At 32.9% G+C, this 26750-nt stretch overlaps 1 protein-coding gene across 6 annotated transcripts in view; it reads left to right on the top strand.

Annotated features, from left to right (window-relative positions):
• The window catches only part of Rb1 (RB transcriptional corepressor 1), a 163609-nt gene that overhangs the window by 51205 nt on the left and 85654 nt on the right, over positions 1-26750 (top strand). For all 6 annotated transcript variants that reach the window (XM_048800921.1, XM_048800924.1, XM_015484288.2 and 3 more), the window contains 8 exons: positions 6271-6380; positions 7808-7885; positions 11514-11601; positions 14104-14220; positions 15722-15778; positions 15870-15901; positions 15987-16063; positions 17124-17320. In XM_048800921.1, the coding sequence (XP_048656878.1) occupies positions 6271-6380; positions 7808-7885; positions 11514-11601; positions 14104-14220; positions 15722-15778; positions 15870-15901; positions 15987-16063; positions 17124-17320 (756 nt within the window). The remainder of the gene's footprint in view (positions 1-6270; positions 6381-7807; positions 7886-11513; positions 11602-14103; positions 14221-15721; positions 15779-15869; positions 15902-15986; positions 16064-17123; positions 17321-26750) is intronic.

Genomic DNA, 26750 nt, shown 5'->3' with positions numbered 1-26750 from the left:
AAAATTAGTATATTTTGAGACTTTGGGGAGGGAAGATAGTTGTCTAAGTTTCTTAGGATCAATTCAGATAGTTTTTTGCCTAAAGAAAGTACTCTAAGTAGAATTGTGTAATCAAGTTTTGTGTGGTGATAGAAAAATACTTTTGAAGACCTATATATAAGTAAGCATCATTTCATGTTTTGTACTAGAAATTGATTATACTGAAATTATTTGAAAATCAGAGTCTAAATTTTTAAATTTCTAAATGCCATTAAGTATCTAAATACAACTAAATATGCACAGATTTAATTCTGATTTGCTTTGCTGGACATTCTAAAGCATAGGATCCAGAACTCAAGCAACATTTTTGGCATTACTGTAATGTGGAACATCTGCTTTGAATATCTTTAAAAGCTACTTGATTGAAAATAAGTATGGTTGAAATGACTTTAATTGTATTGCAGAAATATTTTACCTTACTAGTGAACCATCCATTTGTGTTTCTTTTTACATTTTGTCATAAATGTCTTCTCACTGAGAATAGAACAACTGAGAACTTTGGATGTTAAGGTGAACTGTGGTGATGAGAACTATGTGAGGAAAAGGCTGCCTGGTTTTTTGAACTCAGGGGCACTCAACCACTGAGCCACATGAGACAGGGTCTCACTGAGTTGCTTAGCGCCTTGTTTTTGCTGAGGCTGGCTTTGAACTCATGATCCTCCTGCCTCAGCCTCCTGAGCCCCTGGGATTACTTACATGTGCCACTGTGCCTGGCTGAAAAGGCTGCTTTGATAAATGATAAATAGGTACTCAAGGATAAAGCAGTCTTTTATTTTCTTCCCTCTTTCTACCTTTTTTTTATTGGTGCATTATAGCTAGTTTTTCATAATGATGGGAATTATTGTTACATATTTATACATACATATAATATTAACAATATAATTTGGCCAGTATAACTCCCAAGCACTTCCCCCCTCCCTCTGCTCCTCCCACTCACTGGTCTCTTTCCCTTACTGATCTCCCTTTGATTTTTCTGAGATCCATCTCCTACCCCACCTTTCTTTTCTTCTTCCTCTTTAACTTCCACAAATTGGAGAAAACATTATGACCCTTGACCATCAGAGTTTGACTTATTTTTGCCTAACATAATGGTCTCAAGTTCCATTCGTTTTCCTGCAAATGACATAATTTCATTTTTATTTGTGGCTGAACAAAATTCCATTGTATATATCACATACATAAAATGCCATTGTATATATCACATTTTTATATCCATTTATTCATTGATGGACACCAGTTGGTTTTGTAGTTTGGCTTTTGTGAGTTGTGCTGCTATGAACATGAGTATGTGTGTATTACTGTAGTATGATGACTTTAATTCTTTAGGGTAAATACCAAGAAGTGAAATAACTGGGTCATGCCTAGTCTTTTGAGGATCCTCCATGCTGATTTTCATAGTATGGAAATTCCACCAACAGTGTAAAAGTGGTCCTTTTTCTCTACATCCTCTCCAGTATTTATTATTGTTTGTATTCTTGATCACTACCACTCTGACTGGTGTGAGATGAAATCTCAGTGTTGTTTTGATTTGCTTTTCCTTAATTGCTAATGATGTTGAACATTTTTTCATGTATTTGTTGGCTATCTATTTCTTTTTTTGAGAAGTGTCTGTTTAATTGATTCACCCACTTATTTATAGGTTATTTGGCTTGTTGGTGTAAGTTTTTTTTGAGCTCTTTATAAATTCTAGATATTAGTCAATTATCAGAAGAGTACGTAACACAGATTTTTCTCCCACTCTGACAGTTATTTCTTCACATTCCTAATTGTTGCCTTTTCTGTGGAGAAACTTTTTAATTTGATGTCATCCCATTTATTAACACTGGCATTATTTCCTGAGTTTTAGGTGTCCTATTGAGAAAGTTCTTGCCTGTGCCTGTATGCTGGAATGTTGAATCTCTGTTTTCTTCTAGGAGTTGCATAGTTTCTGGTCTAATTCCCAGATCTTTGATCCATTTTGAGTTGATTTTTGTTCAGGGTGAAAGATAAGGAACTAGTTTTATTCTTCTACATATGGATAATTAGTTTTCGCAGCCTTATTTGTTAAAAGGCTTTCTTTTGGGATTGGGGATATAGCTCAGTTGGTAGAGTGCTTGTGTAGCATGCACAAGGCCCTGGGTTCAATCCCCTGCATCCCCACTGGTGGAAAAAAGGTTTTCTTTCTCCAGTGTATGTTCTTGGCAGCTTTGTCAAGGGTCAGATGACTGTAGGTATGTGAGTTTGTCTCAGTGTCTTCTGTTCTCTACTGTTGGTCAAAGTGTCTGTTTTTACCCAGTACTATGCAGTTTTTGTTACTCTAGTTCTGTACTATAATTTGAAGTCAGTTATTGTGATGCTTCCAGCATTGCTTTTTTGGCTTAGAATTGCTTTGGCTCTTGTGGGACTCTTATTCTTCTAAATGAATTTTAGAACTGTTTTTTCTTAGTTCTGTGGTATTTGGGTGGGAATTGCATTGAATCTTTATATTGCTTTTGGTAGTATGGCCATTCTAAAAATATTAATTCTGCCTATCCAATGAACTTATGAAGTCTTTCCATCTTCTGAGGTCTTCTTCAATTTTTGTCCTTAATATTCTATAGTTCTTATTGTATAGATCTTTCACCTCCTTGGTTAAATTTATTTCTTTAGTTTTTTTAGGCTCCTGTAAATGGAATTATTTTCTTGATTTCTTTCTGGGTAGATTCATTGTTGGTTTATAGGAAAGGTATTGATTTTTTTGTATGTTGAATTGGTAACCTGCTACTTTGCCAGATTTGTTTATTTTGGTTGACTCTTTTGGATCTTCTAAATATAGGATCATATCATCTGCAAACAGTGATAATTTGACTTCTTCCCTTCCTATTTTTAACCTTTTTACCCCTTGCTCCCCCTTGCCTAATTGCTCTGGATAGAATTTCTAGCACTATATTAAATAGAAGTGGTAAGAGTAGACATCCTTGTTTTGCTCAAGATTTCAAAGTAAGTGCGTTCAGTTTTTCCCCATTTACTATGAGGTCAGCTTTGGGCTTTTTGTATATAGCCTTTATGATGTTGACATAGGTTCCTTATGTCCCTAGTTTATCATGAATTGGTGCTGAATTTTGTAGAAGTCCTTCCCTGCGTCTATTCTGATGACTGATTTTTGTCCTTAATTCTATTTATGTGATGAAATACATTTATTGATTTGCTTATGTTAAACTATTCTTGCATCTCAGATAAAACCAACTTGGTTGTGATGAACAATCTTATTAATATGTTATTGAATGCAATTTGCTAATATTTTAGTAAGGATTTGCATCTAAGTTTATTGGGGACATTGGTCTGAGTTTTCTTTCCAAATGTGTTCTTTTCTGGTTTGGTATGAGTATGATCCTGCTTTATGGAATGAATTTGAAAGTGTTTATCCCTTTCTATTTCATGGAATAATTTGAGAAATATTGGCATTAGTTCTTCCTTAAAGGTCTGGTAGAAGTTAGCTGAGGGTTCATTTGGTCCTGGGCTTTTCTTTGTTGGAAGGCTTTTTGTTACTGCTTCTATTTCATTGCTGGTTATTGATCTGTTTAGATTTTCTGTGTCCTCTTGATTCAATTTTGGCAGATTGTATGTGTCTAGAAATGTATCCATTTCTTCTAGGTTTTCCAATTTATTGGAGTATTAATTTTCAAAATATTCTGTAATGATCTGCTGAATTTGCATGATATCTGTGGTGATTTCTGCTTTTTCACCCCTAATTTCATTAATTTGGGTCTTCTTTCTTATTCTTTTGGTTTGGCTAAGGGTTTATCAGCCTTGTTTATCTTTTCAAAGGACCAATTCTTTGTTTTATTGACCCTTCATACTGTTTTTTTCTCAAGTTCATTGATTTAAGCTCAAGTCTTATTTATTTCTTTCCTTTAACTAGTTTTAGAATTGGTTTGTTCTTCTTTTTCCAAGGACCTTGTGATTCATCATTAGGCTTTTAATTGGGGATCTGTCTGATATTCTTTTGTATGCACTCATAGCTATGAACTTTCCTTTTAGAATCGCCTTCATGGTGTCCCAGAGATTCAGGTGTGTTGTATCACTATTTTCATTTAAGTCTAAGAAGTTTTTAACTTCTCCCCTTCCTATTTTTAACCTTCTATAAACCATTCATCATTCAAAAGTGTATTGCTCAATCTCCATGTTTTTATGTAATTTCTGTTGTTTTTTTTCATGTTAATTTCTAATTTCATTCCATTATGATCTGATAAGATATAAAGAATTACATTAATTTGCTTAAAGTTATAAAACAGTGCTTTAGAAGTACCTAGTATTTGTCAGTAATACTAAAAGGCATGGAATTAGATATCTGGACTGCTGATTCTGTGACCTGAACTGGAAGCTAGTTCTTGAGTTTATTATTGATTTATGAAGTATTTGTTGAGTGCTTAGTATGTGCCAAGCATTTTTCTAGAGATACTGTTGATACAGAAATTTTAACTCAGTCACTATCCTTAAGGTGCTATTAGGAGAAGCAAAGAGAGAGATCATTACAGTAGTCTTTATAAGAGTGTGTTTGAAGTATGCTCAAGATCCTGTGATATCTTAGAGGAGAACTACCTAATCCAAACTGGGGCAGATAAGTTTTTTGGGAAATTATTTGGAGGGTGGTGTGATTTCCAAGCTAAGAAAACCTTATGAGAGATGGCATTTCCAGGGGCTGGACTTTGTAGAGTCAGAGGCACAGTTATTTGTGAAAGTATTACCTGTTCAATAAACTCCAAGTAATTCTTTAAAGTTGTGATAGAGGACAGAAGAATAATGAGGTAGATAGTTTTGGAGAGTCAAGAAGGAACCAGGTATATTAATGAATATTTTTACCACCTTAGGTACCAAAAAATATGCTATTCATAACTCTGAGGATTCTTAGCCACTTATACTCCTTCTATCTTTGAAAGGATTTTAGTTTCAATAGAAATCTTAAGAGAAAGTTGACATTTTTCTCAATATTTTGCATACAACTGCCAGTCAGTACATGATTAATAATTAATGCCTCACTAAGATTGGGCAGGAACAAGTTAATGGAGCATGAAAGACTGTTCTGCCAAATACGCTTATATAGACAAAAATAAAGTTTAAATTCAACTGGGTTTCTTCATACCCTTCCTTTTAGAATGCAATTTTAGTTCTCTCAGGCTGGAAACACTTTGTCTTTAAAGGTCAAAGCAGGGGCTGGGGGTCGTGTTTTCAGTGGTAGAGCCCATGTTTAGTATGTACAAGGCTCTGAGGTTACCCTTCAATATAGGGGAAAAAAAGTCACAACAGAGAGCATGCCAATAGTTGTCTATTGGGCATTGATTTTTAAATTATGATTATGAAATTATTGATCAGAGCTGATAAACAATTTATAGATTATAGCCATTTAAAAATATCTAACATTGAGAATTATTTGTACAAACATGTTAGTTGGTTTATTAATTGAGCTTATTATATTGTACAAGTATATTAACTGGGTTTATTAATTAAGCCCAAGATATTTAACTATAAGGATGTAGAGTGGACCAGAGGGTTTAGAAAAGATAGGTTGGACATATAATCAAGAGGATTTGCTATATGTTTGAAAAAATAAAGTTTTATATTGATAAATACAGTAGAAAGTTAAAAGTTAAGGATATATGGGATATTCGAAGGCTTTTAGCAATTAACTGATTATAATAAAGTTAAGAATTCCTAATCTGAAATCTGAGATTCTCTTAAAATCTGAAACTTTTTGAGTGTTGATATTACCATAAGTGGAAAATTCTGTACCATGAAATTTTGTTTCATGCACAAATTTAAAATACTATATAGTTACTTTCAGGTTATGCATTTAATGTGTATATTAAAATACATGAATTTGATGTTTAGAGTTGGATTTCATCCCCAAGATAGCTGATTTTATATGTGCAAACATTCCAAAATTCAAAAAACCTTGAAATACGAAAGACTTTTAGTTCCAAACATTTTGTGTAAGAAATATTCAACCTATTTTTTATCTTAAGTTCTGTTTTGTGGCATTGGTGATTCTTTGTCTACATAAAATTCTAATAAATGGGATAAATACATAAAACTGAAGTTGAAAAAAATTTGCAGTTTTCTAGACTTCACTTTTAGTTAGGTCTTAATTATATTGCATGTGAACTTAATGTATACTGTAAAATATATATTGCATAAACATTCTTTAATGAAATCTGCTTCTGTGTGTTAAAAGATAATAACAAAAAGAATAATTAAGTATTTTTTTCTTTTGAGGTTGAAAGTCTTTCTAAGCGATATGAGGAAATTTATCTTAAAAACAAAGATCTAGATGCAAGATTATTTTTGGATCATGATAAAACTCTTCAGACTGATCCTATAGACAGGTATTTCACATGGAATATTTTTATTTGTTATGCTTTTGATATAGATTGATATTGATATAGGTAAATCAGATAGGTTTTTATTAACTTACTGACCTGTAAATAAACATCATTTTATAATAAGTTAATTTAAATGCCTTTAAAGAAAAAAGTAACAGTATCTATTCTAAGCATATAATTTTTTAACAATGTAGAGATTTAATATGAATTGTATTCTATAACAGTTATCTTTTTTTCAGATAGTTGAATGTACATGTACACCAAAAGAAAATGGTTAAACTAATTAGTTTACTCAAGTGGTGGTCTCTGTTTTTTTATCTTTTTTTTTTTAATCTCTTATTGCCCACTTCATTCATTTAAAAAGTTAATGCCAAGTTTATTTTCTTGAATTGTTGGGAAGGATCCTAAAATATAAATGGACAAGAGTAATTATAATATTACATGTAATTTGGAAATTAAATAGAGTAAAATGTTTTAAATTTAACTAGACAAAATTTTTAGAAGGCACAGTGTGGTACAAAACTTGAGCTTTGATATTTTAAAATACTTCAACTGCTTGGTTATTAATATCACCAGCAAGAAAACATCTAACTTTCACTTTTGAGAATCTGCTTAAAGGTGGGTACATCTCTTTGTCATAAACCTAGTGGAAAGAGACCCACACTTTTTTTTATACCCAAAGGACTTAAAAACAGCATACTATAGTAATGCAGCCACATCAATGTTTATAGCAGCACAATTCACAATAGCTAAATTGTGGGACCAACCTAGATGCCCTTCAGTAGATGAATGGATAAAGAAAATGTGGTATATATACGTGATAGAATTTTGCTCAGCATTAAAAGAGAATAAAATCATGGCATTTGCAGGTAGATGGATGGAGGTGGAGAATTATATGCTAAGTGAAAAAAGCCAATCCCAAAAAAACTAAATGTGTAATGTTTTCTCTGATATGAGGATGCTGATTCATAATGGGGATGGGAGGGGAGCATAGGAAGAATGGAGGGACTTTAGATAGGGCAAAGAGGCTGGGAAGGGAGGAGACAGGGGTGGGGGTAGGAAAGATGGTGAAATGAGATGGACATCATTACCCCAAGTACATGTATGATGACATGAATGGTGTGACTCTACTTTGTATACAACCAGAGACATGAAAAATTGTGCCCTCTGTGTGTACTATGAATTGAAATGCATTCTGCTGTCATATGTAGTAAATTAGAATAAATAAATAAATTTTTAAAAAGAGACCCATACTTTAAAATGGTACTGAAGAAAATCATTTGAGCAGCAGTTGGGTTATCTATTTCCTATCACTTCTGTTATTGACTTAGCAATTTGTATGATTTTATGAAGCAACAGGAAGTATTTTATTTGACCCATAAAACACAAATTGCAAATTTATAATGTGAATGATTTTGCTTACCATTTAGTTTTGACACACAAAGAACACCACGAAAAAGTAACCCTGATGAAGAGGTGAATGTGATTCCTCCACATACTCCAGTTCGGTATGAGATTTTCCTTCTTCTAGTATTCATTATAATTGTTTATTCAGTGCTTTATAGTGCTTTAGGTTTGTTTAATTGTTTCTTTTTATATTTGTATATACATGTAGCAAATATGTATTGAGTGCTCATTGTATTCCAAGTACTTAATGATTTGCTTAGGTTATTATCATTATAGTTCTGTCTATCCTTAAGGAACACAATATAAAATGTGTATGTGTTCCATCTTAGTAAAGAAAAAAGAAAAGTTTCACCATTTGATCTGCATATAACCTTGAAGAAATAAAACCATTTTTTTTGTCTGTTTCCTCACTTACTTCACATGTCTAAACCTGCTATCAAGAAATGTTGACTCTGCTTCCAAAGTATTTCTTAAGTCCATCTGCTTTTCTCCATTTCTACTCTAACCACCCTTGTCCTAGACATCTTTGTCTTGGGGTTTTTGCAATAGACTGCTAACTGATCTTGTTGTTTCTGCTCTTATCACTGATCCTCTTTCCCACCATCAAATCAAAACTTCACAGAACCCCAAGAACAATATTCTAGAAGTGTAAATAAGATCATGTCTGTTCACCCTCCTGTTAAAATCCTCTCATTGCTTGTATAATTATGTCAAAATGGATTATACTGTCATGTATAATTAAAACGAACCAATAAAAAAACTTCTCTCATTGCTTCCCTTTGCAATTAGAATACAATACACATTCTTTAATAATGCCTACAAGACCTTATCTGACCTGTTTCTATTGCTTCTCCAGCCTCATCTTGTTTTGTTGCTCACCCTGCATTAGCCATGTGTTGGTTTTCTTTGATTTTCTTGTATTCTTCAAGTTCTTTTGTACTGAAGACCTTTATTCTTAATATTCTCTTTTATTGAAACTTCCTTTTTTTTGCAGTGGTAGGGTATGGATTTCCAACTGCTGTTCTTCATGTTCAATATAAATGTTGCTTTTTTAAAGATGTATTTCTCTTTGAATTATTTTTCTTTATTATTATTTGTCATAGCATCCTGTTCTGTACCTTCATAAGCCTGTATTACAACTTGTAATTATAAATTAATTTGTGTATTTGCTTGTTTTTCACCAATACCCACAATAGCCTTTAAATTTCATGCCATATGGACTGTGCCTTTTTTTGTTCATCATTTAATAATTAAGGCCTGGCATAATACTTGGTGTTAGTAGGCAATCATGTTTTGAATAACTGTATCGGTATATAAACAATTTTTAATATAAGTTTTGTTATAGACTTGTGGACACTTATTGAAATGATGCAGAAGAGATTTTATGAAGCAATGTCTGAACTGAATTTTGAAACATCTGTCTCACAGGACAGGCATTTTAGGGAGCTGAAAGAGCATGTACAAAGGCATGGTAGTGTGAATTAGCACCGTGTATCTGGGTAATTGTTAGCAGATATGTATTGATTGTGAAATGAGGGGATGAAACAGCAGGAGTGGAGAAGTGGGTACTAGACATGAAGGGCCTTGTATGCCATATTCAAGTACAGACTTCAGTTTGTCCATGATGTCACTTGTGCTATAAGTGGGTGATAAGCAGGGGTAAGAATGAAGTCAGACTTGATTTTTACAAGCTTACATGTTAGTAGTTTGTGAGAGAATGGACTGAAGAGGACAGAACAAAGTGAGAAATAAACCTGTCTCAGAACTTCTTAACCCAGAGTGCAAATTAAAATAACCTGAGGAATTTTTTTGGAGTACACTTGCCTAGGTCTTACTACTTCAGATGGTGAGTAAAAATCTCTAGACTGACCCATTGCAGTAGTTGAGTTGAGAGATGTGGAAGATCTGAAGAGAGTAGTGGTGGGAATGAAGGAGCAGGAATAATTTTGATGAATTCATACTGAGAATATTATTGAGGCATTTATGAAGACACTTTCTAATAAGCAGTAGGATATAAGGCTCTTACAGGTTTGGGAATTGTCAAAGTTAAAGCCATAAAAAATAGATGTGATTGGGGTTTGGGGTTGTAGCTCAGCGGTAACGCACTTGCCTACACATGAGGCTCTGGGTTTGATCCCCAGTACCATATTAAAAAAAAAATAAATGAAAGTTTAAAAACAAAAGATGTGGTTACCTGAAGTGATGGTATATAGTGGCAAGAATAGGTAGCAGGGGCTGAAACCTAAAGAATGCATTTTAAGGGCTGGATAGATTTTAGAGAATGAGAGAGTAGGTGGTTTGGGAGACTAGAGGGAGACATCAAGAAAGTCAAGGGAGGGCTCTGGTTTCAGGAAAGCACAAGGGCTTGAGGTGAAATGCTTCAAGGAAGTCAGTTGTTGGAACAGATTTTGGGGTTTAGTAATTGGTCGTTTGTGGTTTTAGTCATTGTTGCTTAAATAGATTAATGAACATTGAAGCCACATGGCAATGTTTGAAAGGTAAAGTATAGGTACAAGTTTAGGGAGGTTTGGCTAAGAATACTGCACATATTTTACTAAATAATATTTGAGAAGCTTTTAAGCCCTAAACATTGTACAGTTCTGTGAATGATTAAACAATGTAGCAAATGTGTTTTATTTGAGAGTAGGTTCATTTCATTTGTACTTCAAAATTGCAATATTAGTCTTTACTATATACCATATACGCATATGTGCATGTGCATATGCATGGTAGAGAAGTAAAGACTCTTTAAGAGACTGATCTAATTTTATGCTTTAACTGTGGTGACTTAAAATTACTCAGGACCTTAAATGTGTTTCGTTGAAGTTCTCTGTAAAGAAGAATCATTTGATTCTTTACTCAAGTTACTAAATGTCTTACTGTCTTTGAGAGTTTAATGTTTAATTGTGTAAGCAAAACATTGCCTCATGATGTCTATTATCAAGAGACTCAAAGTCTGTTCTAATTGTACACTATAAAAACCAAAATAGCATTTACAACAAATATTCACATAAATATGCATTTTATTTGCATCTTTTGTAGTTAATGAATATATAAAATTTTTAAGGTAATAGTATTTTCAAAACTGCTCCACCAATACTTCATTTAAAATAAACACTTAATCTTACTCACTGCTATATATCTAGGCTTACCAAAAATTAGAATATGTTAACACACAATCAGGTCTTATCTTTAGATGATGTTTAAAGTGGTTTTAAAGAATATTGCTGCTTGTTTTGTAAAATCTTCACAGTTGATTTTGAAGATATTGTCTATTGTGTATTTCAGAGTCTCTCTGTAAAGGTTTATATATAAATGTTTTTTATATGCAAAAAACTTAAATTGTAACAATGTTTTCTTGAAAGATTACTATTTTGATGTCAATTTTTCTCCATATGATATAAAAATTTATGATGCCATATATTTTTCCAAAATATAATATCATTAATTTGACCAATTAATATTTTATTGATACTTAGTTTTATTAGTTAAGTGTATCAGTCCTATAAACATAAACTTATTATGAATACTTGTTAAAGATGTAAGCAGAACATAATTTCTTATGAATCACAGTACACTAAGGGTCTTTTTCCCCCATAAGTTTTATTTCAGGGAACTTTGTAAAGATAAATGGGATAGACAGGATATCAAAAGAACTTGAGATATGTGCATTTCATTTGTTCTTTTTCTTCTTTGCTTAATGCTTCTTCCTTTTTTTCTCCCCTCTAGGACTGTTATGAATACTATCCAACAATTAATGATGATTTTAAATTCAGCAAGTGATCAGCCATCAGAAAATTTGATTTCCTATTTCAATGTAAGCCATCTATGAAACATATTTTGTGATATCTTGGTAAAAAATATGAAATTAGAAGTTAACATATATTTACCCATTATCTTATTTTTTGCTTTTAAAATCCTACTAATTAGATATTAATAGTATTATTTTATTTAGGCAGTGTTATGTTTTGATTTTCTTAGGATTATCATTTGCCTTATCATCATTCCTTCTTGCAACTTAGACCTAACTTCTGAGATCATTTTCTTCCTTCTTCAGACATATTTTTAAATAATTCCTTTAGCAAGTTTAGTTTGAGATAAAAGTACAGTTTTTTGTTTTGTTTTTTGTCTAAAAATGTGTTTACTCTTATTTTTTTTTAAGATGGATCTTCGATTCTAAGTTGACATGTACTTTTTCTCAGAAGTTTAAAATAACTACTTTAGTATTTTGATATTATTACTTTACTATTTCTTGGCTCCCAAGGTGAATAGTTAAGAAGTCTTCTGTAGACCTACTGTTGTTCCTTTATAGTTAATCTGTCTTTTCTCTCTGCCTGCGTAAATCTTAAATCTTTTCTTTGAACACAATGTTAGGTAGGACTTAACACTCACCACAGCCCTGCCATCTGTTTTTTTAATCCCACTTTCAACCCATTTTCATTTGAAATTCTTGCCTGGCTCTGTGTGCATTGCACTTTTCAATTCCTGATTGACTCTGAGTTTGATCTATGAAAGCCCCTGCTGATCCCCTCCCTGAAAAAAAAAAAAAAAGAGAGAGAAGAAGAAAGAATGAAAACCAGCATCAGTATTGCTGGCTTGCTTCATCACTCCTTATATAAACTCAAATGATTAGGGTTGGGACCCACCAAAGTGCTCATCTGTGGAAATTGTATAAGGCCAGGATGCTTATTAAAAATTTGGGTTATTCTGGTCATTACTTTCTATAATTGTTAACAGTGACTTTGTCATGTTGTATTGTCCTGTCTTGCTATGTCCTGTCCAGGAATTAGCAAAGTAATTTCTTTTATTCATAATTATGTTGGTGTAGAACTGATTTTGTTTGTCTAACTTATATAAAGTTACTTTTGTTTATGAGTTATCTGTAGCACGAGAATTATTTGCCCAAACATATCAACCCAGTTACCTAGAACTTTTAGCAAATAATAATGATAGAAGTTAAAAGACTGACAATCTCTTCTCAGTGCCATTTTTAAATGCTTCTTCCAACTTTTGGAGCATGTTGGAGCTCTTTTTTTTTTTTTTTTTAGTTAATTCCATTGGGCAGAAAGTTCTGCCTCAGAGACATTCTCTAGAGCTCATTTTAAAGCTTAACTTTTAATGAAACTTTATAACTTCTTTTAATGAAACTTTATAACTTCTTAATTGTATATCAATGACATCTTGCCTCAGAGTGAGGCAGAGTGTCTTGAAGGTCATTACGTTTTTCCTTGATTTTACTTCTTTATTATAAACTCAGGCTTTTTCATTTTTAAAATTAATGGTATCTTCTCTGTGTGTAAAATCTTAGACACTGGGCATATTTTAATTGACATTTGGCAGCAGTGATTTTATGACAGGAAAGGCCTCTTTATTATATATTTCAAAATGTCCAAAGGCTTGAGCTTGGTAGTATTTATTTTTTCATCCATCCATTTATTCATTCATTTTTGCATACTGGGAACTGAACCTAGGGATGCTCTACAATTGAACTACATCCCAAGTCTTTTTTACTTTGTATTTTGAGACAGGATCTTGCTAAGTTGCCAAGGTTGACCTTGAACTTGTGATTCTCCTGCTTTAACCTCTCAACTAACTGGAATGTTAGGACTATGCTTCTGTACCTAATGAATATATTTTAATACCTAGTGATATATTTTTACTGTAGCATAATATGAATTATAAAATAGAACATCATACTGCTTCTTTTAATATATCATCTTCTGATGTGTGTTAATTATTAAAGTTGATAGGGCCTCACACTCCAAATGATGCATGTATTGGAACTTATTTTTATTGTTCTAGTTTTTAGTATATATGCTGCTTAAGTGAGCACTGGAACTTCTTTTGTAACTATTTTCCCATACTAGTTTCTGAAAATGTTATTAAATAATATGGCTAGTTTTTAACTCTTCTAAAGCATAGTTTTAAATTAAGAAATTATATTGAGCTTAAATCTTAGTTTTATTTCTTCCACTGGCTTTTTTTGTGAAGGGGGTGACATACATTCAAATGCAACTGTTAATTGAACATATTTTATGAAAACGTGATGAATAGAAAGGCTAACAAATCTGAGGTCCCCTAAACCTAGCAGCAGAAATTGTAGGTAATAGAGTTTTTTAGTTGTTCTTGAAAATTTCTTGGACACTAACATCCAATGAAATTCTGCTTAGATTCTGTGGTTGTGTTTACCTAGTTATTATAGAAGTGTTTCCATATTTTTATAAACACTCAAAAACTCAGTCATTAGATATGGAACAGAAAATTTTAATTCTGATTAAATTCTATTGTCAATATTGATTTCTGTTTATATTTCTTAAAGAATTGCACAGTGAACCCAAAAGAAAATATTCTGAAAAGAGTGAAAGATATTGGACACATCTTTAAAGAGAAATTTGCTAAAGCTGTGGGACAGGGATGTGTTGAAATTGGATCACAGGTAAATTGAGTTCATTTTCATCAATGCCTGTCTATAGCAATAATTTTAAAGGCAGCATCTGTTCAGATTGTACAGATACTAAACAAATAATAGTATTTGTCTAGTAGTATAATTGGCAGATTATATATCCCAGCTGCCTGAGTATGTTGCTATTTATGAGAAACCTTAAGAGAAATCATTCCCCATCCCTTTACAAAAAGAAAAGTATGCATACCAATTGTGGAAAATTTAGAAAATATAAGTAAGCAAAAAAATTAAAATCTCATGTTAAATTTTTGATGTATATGCTGTGACTTCTACATGTGTCAATACTCATGTATACATACACTTATGTAAATGGGATTTTACTATATATGCCAATTCTCAGTGATAGTGAGTGATATTATTCAGATAATCTAAAACCAATATATTGGGTAAGAGTATGGATTATGGAATTATGGAATACTGGGTTTACATCTGGTTCTATTATTTGTGAGCTGAATGATCTTGAACATGTCGTTTAACTTCTCTGAGATTCAGGTTCTATATTTATTCTGCTTTGCTGTGTGGCATTAATGAGAGCAATTTTGTAAAGATAAATTTGAAAATTATAATCCATTGTACACATTTATTTCAGTGTCATGAGATTATAGTTTTATGCCATAATGCTTTAAACAACTATACTTAAAAGTTCTTTTTTGGTTGTATATGACATTTGAACTCTTAATTTGGAATGAAGAACTATGGTTTGTGCATGTATATATGAGCATGTAACTGAAAATATTTGGTTATTCTTTCAACTGAAAGGAAGTAGTTATTTGGTTAAACATTTTACTGAGAAATTTAGTTTTGTCTGACTTTTGACTGTGGCAGGGTTACTGAGTTTTTCAGAGTTTTCTGATTAGGAACTGTTCTCTAATTCTAAATAGCTGTTCTGAAAATAGATGTTCTAGATTATAAGAATCAGGTATGTAAGTGCTTAAAATATTGTACTGGACATACAATCTACCCTTAGTATAAATGATGTAGACTGAAATGGTGTGTTAGAGAATCAGGTAATGGATCTAACCTCTTGATAGCTTATTGGGAATGTGAAACATTACTTTATACTTAAGTCTTGAGTTTTAGATAGTCTAGCTTTTGTGATTTTTTTTTTTTGTAACCATATTTCTTTTTTTTTTTTTTTAATTTTTTTGGGGGTGGAGGGGTACCGGGAATTGTACTCGGGCATTCAACCACGGAGCCACATTCCCAGCCCTATTTTGTATTTTATTTAGAGACAGGGTCTCACTGAGTTGCTTAGCGCCTCGCTTTTGCCGAGGCTGGCTTTGAACTCATTATCCTCCTGCCTCAGCCTCCCGAGCCACTGGGATTACAGGCATACACCACTGCACCCAGTTTGGTAGCCATATTTCTAAAAAGGGTCAGAAGTATGTTGTAAGAAAAGATTGTTACAAAAAATTAGTGATTATTGTGATGTTCTAAAATAGCAAGTTCTTCTTTTTCTTTTTCTTTGTTGTAGCGATATAAACTTGGAGTCCGATTATACTACCGAGTAATGGAATCCATGCTTAAATCTGTAAGTTTAAAAACATATAGTAGAAAAAAAAATAACTTTTGACACAAATATTAAGTTTCAGTTAAACTTTTAAAAACATTATCTGTTTTAGGAAGAAGAACGACTCTCCATTCAAAATTTTAGGTAATTTATTATTTTAGTTTTAGTCAGCAGTTTCTTCTTTTTATAAAAGTAAATATTTTAAAATCATTCTCCTTTTTTCTTTTAGCAAACTTCTGAATGACAACATCTTTCATATGTCTTTATTGGCGTGTGCTCTTGAAGTTGTAATGGCTACCTATAGCAGTAAGTTAAGTTTTAGTAAATACATGTTTTAGTTGAATTTAAAGTTAAAAAAATACTCCAGGTGTGTTATATTTTTTGTTTTGTTTGTTGTTTTTAGAGGGGGTATGTGGTAAAGAGAAGAAAAGCATATTATAGATGAGTATATACTGAAGAACATAATTGGTTGTCATTTAAATAGTTGCTATTTAAATAGTTTATCTGAATTATTTCAGGCCATCTCGGGGGTGGATTTCCCTATCCTATTCTGAACAAATTGAAGAGGTACCTTTTGAAATCCTTTAAAAAATCTGTAAGATTGTAAAGTGCCAAAGCAGTTTTTAAAGAGTAGACAGTAATAATTGAAAGCATTGTTATAACAATGCTTTGATCACTAGACCACAGGTTAGAGCTGGGATCCACCAGAGCTTCAACGCTTTCTTAATTGGTGCCTGCTTTTAAGCAAATTATGAAAAATCAATAATTTATTGATAAACAAAACAAGCGCCAATAACAGTGTTTTTAAAATATAATTTTAAATATATTATTTTGTAGATAGTGTTGCAAGTGTTAAAAAAGTTTTTCTTGCAGAAACAGAAGAGGAACATTTATTTAAGGATACAAGTACACAATTTAAAAAGGAGGAACTTGAATTAATAAACACATATGGAAAACTGTTAATCCTCATTAATAACCTTAAATGCACATTTTAAAGAGATTCCATTTTCAAACTAATGAATTAAATTAGCAAATCTTAAAGCTTCTTTTCTACTCTCCACCAAGGATTAATGAGAGAATTGAAATGTATATGCTTATGAATTGCTGATAAAATAATAAACCTGTCCCTGATAGGAGTTTAGAGTATTTAAACCTTTGAAAACTTGATGTAAGCTATGAGCCATTTCTCAAGAAAAAACATACATGCACATACACTCAAAAATTTGGGAGCCTATAGACTCCAGAATAAAAAATTCTGCTCTAAATACAAATTATTTAATTCTTTGTTTGATAAGACCTTCCGAATAAAAATACTTGGTTCAGGTCTTAACATTTCATATCTATACATTTTTTCTTTCATTTTTAGGAAGTACATCTCAGAATCTTGATTCTGGAACAGATTTGTCCTTCCCATGGATTCTGAATGTACTTAATTTAAAAGCCTTTGATTTTTACAAAGTGATTGAAAGTTTTATCAAAGCAGAAGCCAACTTGACAAGAGAAATGATAAAACATTTAGAACGATGTGAACATCGAATCATGGAATCCCTTGCATGGCTCTCAGTAAGTAACTAGCTAAAATAATTAAAAATCTTTATATGTATACGGATAACAAAAGTATCTATTAGTGAGACATATTTCTTAACATCTACTTTAAAAGCAAATATGCAATTTCATGAATAATGTTATTTCAGTGTATATAGATAGCTCAGGAATCAAGTGGAATATTAGAATGAAATTTTCTTTAAGCTCCCCAGAGCATCTAATATAGTGATTTATTTTGGAGTAGTTTCTCTTAAAACATGGCACTTTAAAGTAAAAAAGAAGTCTTTAAAGTAGTTAGGTAATTTATTAAAATATGTGTTATGATTGACAACGTAAATGCTCTTAAATTTCAACAAAATTAAGAATTTGAGATTGTGCTATTTATATGATTTAAAAGAACATTTTTCCTGTTCAATTTAGTAGTCATTTTGTCCCATTATTAAAGATAATACAAAAAAATCTACATCATAGTTCAATTATAGGTATTGTTTAAGGCATTATAGCAATGCAAATCATATTCTCTAAGTCTTCTATTTATAGCATGCAAGGTTTTGATAAATATTTTGTTTTAATAAAAGTGACATTTTCTGTGTACTAATTTTAAAGTATTTATTTGCAGTTCTGTTATACTACTATGAAATCTGCATAGTTGGATTATACTTTGTGAATCATCAGATTTTTAGACTAATAGCTCATTTCTTTTGAAACTGTGTTACATGCTAAGCATATACAAGTTGAGCTCCAACAACAAAAAGTTTCTCAAGTTTTGTAGCATTTTCAGATTTTGGATTTTCAGATTAGGGGTGTTCAACCAGTAACGTCTATGCAAACATTCCAAAATCAAAAAAAACTCCAAAATTTGAAACACTTCTCAAATGAAGCATTTGAGATTAGACTCCACCTGCATATATCTTTTTAATTTATATCAATTTATAGAAATAATAGAAAATTAAGACTTCTTACGTTACAATCCTAATATGTATGGTAACCTTAGTTTTAATTTTTTGATGTTCTGGATATTAAATGATTGAGAGTCTGTTTCCTAGTCTTTTCTTGTATTGTCACATAGCCATTGGATGGAGAGAGAAGTAAAGAAAATTCGTAGAAAAATACGACATTGCCATTACTGGATTTGGTAACTCCTTGTAGGACAGATTTCCATTTGATAAGAAAAGGAGTAGTTAAAACTTTTGGAATCTGGGGCATTAAACTAAAATAGCAAAAATCAATGAATTGATTAAAAAAATAAGTACTTTTCAGAAACTCTGTCCCCTCCTTCAGGAATTGAGATTAGGTTATTACTTTATCATGTGAAAAAGGCTATTATTACTATTATTTTTTTTATTATTTTTTGGTATTGGAGGTTGTTCCCAGGGACACTTTACCACTGAGCCCAGCCCTTTCTGTTTTTTATTTTGAGACAGGGTCTCACTAGGTTTCTTTGTCTAGCCTTAAATTTGCGATTCTTCTGCCTCAGCCTCCTGAGTTGCTGGGATTATAGGCATGCACCACTGTACCTGGCTCTTTTTTCTTTCAGATAATTAACTTTATTTCCGTCAGGACATAATTATACAACATTCTCTGTGAGTTTACAAAAATGAGGGCTCTGAAAACTTGTGTAGAAAAAGTAATAGACATTTACCTTTTCAAAAATTGTTGTGTTCAAGCCTTTTTAGCTCAATTACTGGAATTCAAAGATTCTGAATATATTACTTTAATTTTGAAAATTTTTGAAGAAAAAAATGAGATGCTCAAAGTTTGGAAAAGAGTATAATTTATTTATGATGGGATGATGTAGAAGCCATAAGCCTCTGAATTTCAGTTCTAATTGTAATCTTTCTAGGAGATGAAACCAGAGGACTTTTAGTTATATATTGCTGATGTTTGGATTTTATGTTACTTTTTAATTGTACAAATACTATAGTGGTAGTGGATAACTTTGTGTAATAAGTCATGCCGTACAAACAGGATATGTGTGTATTCCTCTGGGAATAATTGACATTATAGAGAAGGGACATGATAAGCTTTCACAGACTTTTTTTTAAAACTTGAAGTATTTTATATATATAATATATATATGCATATATATATTATATATTATAAAATATATAAAAAAGCTGGGTGTAGTTGGCACTTTTGTCATTCCAGTGGCTCAGGAGGCCAAGGCAGGAGGATTGTGAGTTCAAAGCCAGTAAGCAACTTAGTGAGACCCTGTCACAAAAGAAAAAATAAAAAGTTTGGGGATGTGGCTCAATGGGTAAGTGCCTACTGATTCAATCCCTGGTATAAAACAAAGAAACAAAATTGTATTATATACAAAAGTGAATATTTCAAGTGACGGATAAAATTTTCACAAATTAAACACACCACTCTAACAAACATTCAGATCAAGACTCAGCAAGGTTTCATAGTCTTTTCATAAATATCACAATAAAAATTCCTCATCAGTGCTGTAAATCCTTGAGAACATATTCATACAGTGTTGTTGACCTAGGGGAAACATCAAGTGAGGTGATACTTAATTTTCCCCCATAATAATTTTTTTTTTGTGTGTGTGTGTGTGTATGTTGGGGATTAAACTCAGGGCAGCCCATGTGCTAGGTAAGTGTTCTAGCACTAAGCTAAGCCCTTAGTCCCCGCCCCTAATAATTTAAGGAAGAACATGGTTGTATTTTTAATGATCCTGTGGGGAAACAGGTTCAGTATCTGTGCTTGACAGTCTTGAGAAATAAGGGATCAGGAAGGAAAGAGTACCCTTCTGTTTCTTTTCATCCCAGGAGAGTTAGCAGGCAATATGTAAGTGTATAATGCTGGGGCACACTATTGAAAAACCTAGTAAAATCCCATTCTCTGAAAATATAAAAAATTAAAGATGATATAGAATATTTTATACCCGAGGGTTAGATTAAGTAAGTTCCAGATGTTTGGGCCTATTAAATCTGTTAAGAAGTTTATAATTCTAGGTGATGAAATGAGATCTGGATTTCTTATTTTCAGAGTCTTCTAAACGTACTCAATATTTTTTTAATGAACCAAGCTACATCAGGTCTTTCTTTCCTGAATTATTGTGGACTGCTATTGATCTACCATATACTACCTTGAGACCATATCTGTCACAGCATCCAAAGAAGTCTTATAATTACAGATATTATCATGCTAATTTGCGGAGATCATATTCATCAGGTGATGATAGAAAAACACCCTCCTGCCCGGTGTGGTGGCACACACCTATAATGGAGGGTTCAAAGCCATTCCCAGCAACAGTGCGACACTAAGCAACTCAGTGAGACCCTGTCTCTAAATAAAATACAAAATAGGGTGGGGATGTGGCTCAGGGATCAAGTGCCCCTGAGTTCAATCCCCAGTATGCCATCTGAAAAGAAAAGAAAGACCTTACCATATGACTCCCTACAAAAAGAGACTCTAAATAATCTCTATAAAGTACAAAAAGCAACATCTTGAAACCACTGGATGGGAAGAACAGACAGACTCTAGTTGAGAAGGGAAATGAGGGGAGCTATTAGCCTGTGGAGGAAAGAAGCTTTTTGTCTGGGACTAAGTGCAGTATGTGTACAGAAAGACATTAGAGAATGGGAAGAGGGCCTTCCAATGAAGGAAACTAGAAAATTGAAGCTGAAGAAACCCTGGCTATTGAAGAAAGTGGAAGAGTTTTGCAAGAGAAAGGGTGACCAAATTCTGTCCACCCACATCTCTGACTGAAACCTGACTCAAACTTAGAACAGCTTAATAAAGGACAGAAGGTCTGAACTGAAACTGGAGCTGCTGCCCAATAAATGGTTTGTACAGTTCAAGCTCAGCAAAGATAATTGCCTGTTGAAACAAGCAACAGCCAGGCACCTCTGCACATACCTGTAATCCCAGCGATTCAGGAGGCTGAGGCAGAAGGATCGTAAGTTCAAGGTCAGCCTCAGCAACAAACTAGTGACAAAAAAAAAAAAAAATCTCGTATGAGAAAAATTCAGAATCTTCACAGTATAACATGGTGCAAAGAATATAATTCTAAAATTATCTAGCATATTAAGAAGGTCAGAAGAACATAGTGTGTGCTTTTAGAATGAGAGCTTTACGCCAACTCTTTGATGCCTGAAAGACCTTTTGTGTGTGTTGGGGAGGATGGAGGGCAATACTGGGAACTGAACCCAGGGGTACTTAAATACTGAGCCACATTCCCAGCCCTTTATTTTTTCTTTTGAGACAATGTTTTACTAAGATGCATAGTGCCTTGCTAAGTTGCAGAGGCTGTCCTTGAACTTGTGATCCTCCTGCCTCAGCCTCCTGAGATGCTAGGATTACAGGACTGTGCTACTGTGTGAAGCTCAAAGACTCTTTGTTAGAAGTATTGTCTCCTTTTTTCTTAAGTCAGCTGTTCAAAACATGAATTAGGATTCTCTGGCGATTTCTGAAACCACTTGAGGGAATCTGCATAGTAAAAACTGTTTTATTATTACTCTTAAGGTGTTATTTATTTTTTCCAGTCTGTTGACATTTAAACTCATGATGTGAAACTGTTGGCACCATTACCCGAAATAAAGCAGTGGCTCTAAAATGGCTAGTAATCATTGCATTCACTACTATACATTCTCAGTTAAAAAATGAAACAAAATGTGTCAGTTTCATTTTAGAATATCCTTGAAGCAGTTGGAAAGTATTTTATTAAATCTCCACTTAAGTACTTTGGGTTTTTTTTGTGTGTGTGTTTGTTTTGATTTTTTAGCTTTTAGCTTTTGTTCCAGCTGCATACCAAAGTGCAAAAGTTGTCGTGAGGAAAAGCTTGTATATTGGTTGAGTTGTGAACTGAACTCGTCATTCTACATGAAACAAGTCATTTACTTGTAAGACTGATGAGCAGTTGTTTGTGTAGTCTTGGATATTGGGCAGACATTTTCTTGAAAATGAACAAACTGAGCACGTCACTTGAAGGAAAACAACTGACAGTGATGATTGCCAATGACAAATTATGTGTTTTCAAGTGAAAAATAGAATTTTGGAGCACTTGTATCCACTACTGTAATCTTGACAACTTCCAATACTGAAAAGACTTCTCTAATTAAATCATTGGTTTTATCAATGAATGTGATTTTTTGTTCTTATATAAAGAGATTTGTTAACATTTGGAAGATCTATCTAATTTGGTGAAAATATTTCCAAATGACTAAATACATCATATAAAATCAGGTAAGAGATTACCTGAAATCGTTCAAGATATATCAAAAGATTTTAATTAATTATTAAATCATTTGATTCCACACTGCAGCTAACTTTAAGAAACTATCACTGGTTGAGTTTTGGTATAGTATCAAAGGAGAATAACCATAGCTCAAAAGGCTATTAAGATAATTTTTTTTCCAACTGAGGCCAGATTCTCTTATTTTTTCAACCAAAGCAACATATTGAAGCACAATAAATATAAAAGCAGATAGGAGAATTCAAGTCTCTTTTGATAAGCCAGATATTAAAGACATGAGTAAGATTGTAAAACAGTGCCAGTTTTTTGTTTTGAATAATATAGTTATTTTTCATAAAAATGTTATTTATGTTAACACATGTGTTTGTTGTTGGTTTAAATAAAATATTTCTAAAATTTCTTGGCTTTAATTAAATTAAATTTAAGGTTTCTTTATTAATGCAGTAAATATTGAGAGAGGTAACCCATATGATCAAAGGCTTTCTGGGTCCTCAGTAATTTTAATAATGTAAAAAGGTTGTGAGTCCAGGAAGTTTGAGAACCCCTGCCTACATTCTTCTTTTAGCCTTGTCTGTTCAACTATCACCCATACAACTGTTTCTTTCTGCCAGTCTTTGAGTTTTAAAATATATTTCCTGCCTTTTTTTTTTTTAACCTCATTTTAAGGTCTATTTCAGTTTGCCTTTCTAGTTTATAATCTCTTTCCTCTTTATAGTCTTACTGTTTTTATTATCTATAATACCTACTAGTCATTTATAAGCCTTATATTTTATTATATTATTTTCATTAGATGAATTCATGTATATAAAATACTTAAAACAGTATCTAGTATTAATAGATACAGCAGTTAATTATATAAGTATGAATAAGAGAAGACAGAGAAGGGTCAGCTTATACTAATATCTAGGTTTCTGGCTTGAATAACTAAGTGGATAGTAATGTTATTCATGAAAATAAGATAAATTACTTTTGAAAACTCCAGGATGAGATATTCTTGGGAAGACAAGTTCTGCTCAATTAAATAGAGGTGTCAGGTGGTAGTTGGATATGTGAAGTGGAGGATAGATTATTTATTTATTTTTTAATGGAAGAGATAAGGATTAAATATTGATAGAAAAGAGCTTATTCAAGTGGTATTTTGCTGGAAAACAATATAGTAGCTTAAAACAACCATTTTATTTTATTGAATAGGAATTTAGAAAGAGCTTAGAAAAGAAATCTAGGCTAGGAATGTAGATTAGAGAACTGCCACACATACATAATAAAATTGCCACTTCATTGACAATTTATCTAGTGTCAAGCAATTTGAGCACTTAACGGTATCATTGAATTTTCATAATAATTGATGAGGTGGTAATATTCTTTATGAAAAATGAATACTTAGAGAGGTTTAATAACTTGTCCTAGACTACACAAGCTAAATGACAGAGCTGTGATCCGAACCCAAGTATTTCTGGTTCCAAAGCTGTAATCACAATGCCTTATTAAGTAAATGAAGTTGGGAGAATGGTTAAGGTGGCCTAAGGGTAGAATTTAGTATAGGAAGAGAAGTTTAAAGGATAGAATCCTAAGGAGCCCCAACATTTAAAGGATGCATAGAAAAGAAAATCTGCTACCTACAGAAGTTATCGAATTAGTGCAGCCAGAGAAATAGGAGAAAACCAGAAATTATTTTTTAAATTAATTACTTTATTTATTTTGTGAAGAGAGAGCATTACAAAGTCTGGGAGGGAACTTGCTGTTTCAGACACTATAGAAGCAATTAGTCAGAACTGAAAATTTGTAACAAAGAATCCACTGCTGACAGTAGCAAAAACCATTAGATGAAGTGATGATAGGGTGAGATATGAATTAGCGGTCAAGTAGAGACAATGACTATAGATGGCTTTTTTTTTTTAAACCAGAATTTTGCCTGTGAAGGGAGATACAGATATAACAAAAGTAAAGATATAGCTTGGGGAGTATGAGGTAGAGAGAAGAATTTTTTTCTTAATGTAAAAAATTGGGATTAAATGTTGGTGGAAAAGAGCCATTGATAGTATTCTCTCGCTAGGAAATAATTTAATGACTTAAAACAACCATTTTATTTTTCTCCTGTTTGTGATGGTTGAGAATTTGGGAAAAGCTTGACTAGACAGTTCATCTCTGACTGTGTGGTGTCAGCAGATGTTTGGAGCCAGAGGATCCACTTCCAAGGTTCTTTTTCACTCTCAACCCTGACAGCTTGCCGCTCTTGTGTATGCGTGCCTCTCCCTTCCTCCCATCCTGTCTCTCTTTCCCTCTTCTGTGCAGCATCTTATCCTCCTAACCATTTCACAGGAGAAATTGTGCTTCTCATGGCACTTTTGTTTTGGGGGTAATTACATTTCTTATATAGCAGCTGGCTTCTAAAAGTCTGTAGAAGAACCGTAGCTGGAAGCTATATTTTGTGGGTCAGAGCAGTCACAGAATCAGGGGATGCTTGTCTGAGGAGAGGCAGGTCACATTTTAAAAGAGCACGTGGGATGGGAAATATTTCTGTGTCAAAAATGAAAAGAAGAAGAGCAATTGCAAGTAAGGTAGTAGGTGCATGGGATGTCAGGAAATTGAAGTTTCCATTTAATGGTTTTTAAGATTTTTTGTCCATCTTGTTTATTTTATGAAATAGAACTGCAGTAATTTACTTAGTCTTGGTAGGTGGGGAGTGCAGAGTGGTATGGTTGGAAATTTAGGAGCCCGGATGTGATTTGAAATTGTTGTGGAGACTAATAGAATGATATGACTGGTAAAAGAGAAGAGCATTGCCCTGCAGCAATACAGGCAATTTGAGGATAGAAGCACAAATTTGTAGTGCCACTATAGCATTATGTGATGGTATTTTTTCCCAGCATCGCTTAGCAACCAGGTGTAAGATTAGAAAAGTGACCAAGTTAATAGAACTGACAGCTTGCCACTGAATTATGGCTAAGCAAATGCAGCAGAATGGTAATGGGGTAAGGAAATTGAGGATGTTAGAGAGATTAGACTCTTATGGTTTGGAGTTTTCAGCTGCATAGAGATGATAAGAGACTGATAATGTAGAGGTTTCAAGAAATGGGAACGTTTAATGAAGTTTAATAGGTGCGGTTGAAGTGACAATGGGAGTAAAAGGGGAAGTTTGGTCCTAGAGAGAGATTTCAACTAAGTGGACACAACGTTTTTGGGAAGTTTACTATATTCTAAGGAAAGTCCTTTAGAGTACATGACTGAACTAGTATGGAAATGAAGATTGTTGGGAATGGGGAAGTCAAGGAACCAAGAGACTGAGAAAGGGTCAGTCACTCAGGATATGTTAGCAAGGAGGAATGTGAATTAGGGACTAACATCTTCAGTGCAGGAGGGCAGAGGTCTAGAACGGGCCTGAAAGGTAAAATTCCTATCTCATTTTCAAAAAACCTCTCAAAATGCCTAGTCCAGTGTCTTACATATAAAATTTAGGAATATAAGCAATTAGAATTGTATTTTTTTAGGTGAATTTACCCTTAATCACTGGTAATGTGCTTTGTTCTGAAAATGACTTTCTGATATTAATAAAGCCACTCCGGGCCACTTCAGCTTTCTTTTCATTAGTATTAGCATGTCATTTGCCCTGTTCTTTTATGTTTTACTTATTAGTGTCTTTATGCTTAAAGTAGTTTCTCATAGGTAGTGTGTAGTTGGGTTTCAAATCCAGTCTGACAATCTCTGCCTTTTAATTTATATTTACTGTAATTATTGATATGGTTGGGTCTAAATTCTCCATCTAACTTGTTTCCTATTTGTCCTGTCTCTTCTTTGTTCCCCTTTTCCTGCATTCTTTGGCACTATATGTTTTATATTCTGTTTTATCTTCTTTATAGGCTTACTACCTATATACTTCTTTGCTTTATTTTGTAATTTGCTGCTTTATGATTTATAATATGCATCTTTAACTTCTCAGTCTACCTTTAAATACTGTTGCACTGTTTCTCATACAGTCTTAAGAACCTTAGATGCCCTTCAGTAGATGAATGGATAGGGGAACTTTGGTATATATACTCAACGGAACATTATTCAGCATTAAAAGAGAATAAAATCATGGCATTTGCAGGTAAGTGGATGGAGTTGGAGAATATTTGCTAAGTGAAGTTAGCCAATCTCAAAAAACCAAAGGCGGAATATTTTCTTTGATATGAGATGCTGACTCATAATGGCGATGAGGGGGAGCATGGGAGGAATGGAGGAACTTTAGATAGGGCAAAGGGG

Source organism: Marmota marmota, unplaced genomic scaffold, assembly GCF_001458135.2.
Source record: "Marmota marmota marmota unplaced genomic scaffold, marMar, whole genome shotgun sequence".
Taxonomy (NCBI): domain Eukaryota; kingdom Metazoa; phylum Chordata; class Mammalia; order Rodentia; family Sciuridae; genus Marmota; species Marmota marmota.
The sequence above is the reverse complement of the archived record's forward strand: the minus strand, read 5'-3'. Positions and strand labels throughout refer to the sequence as shown.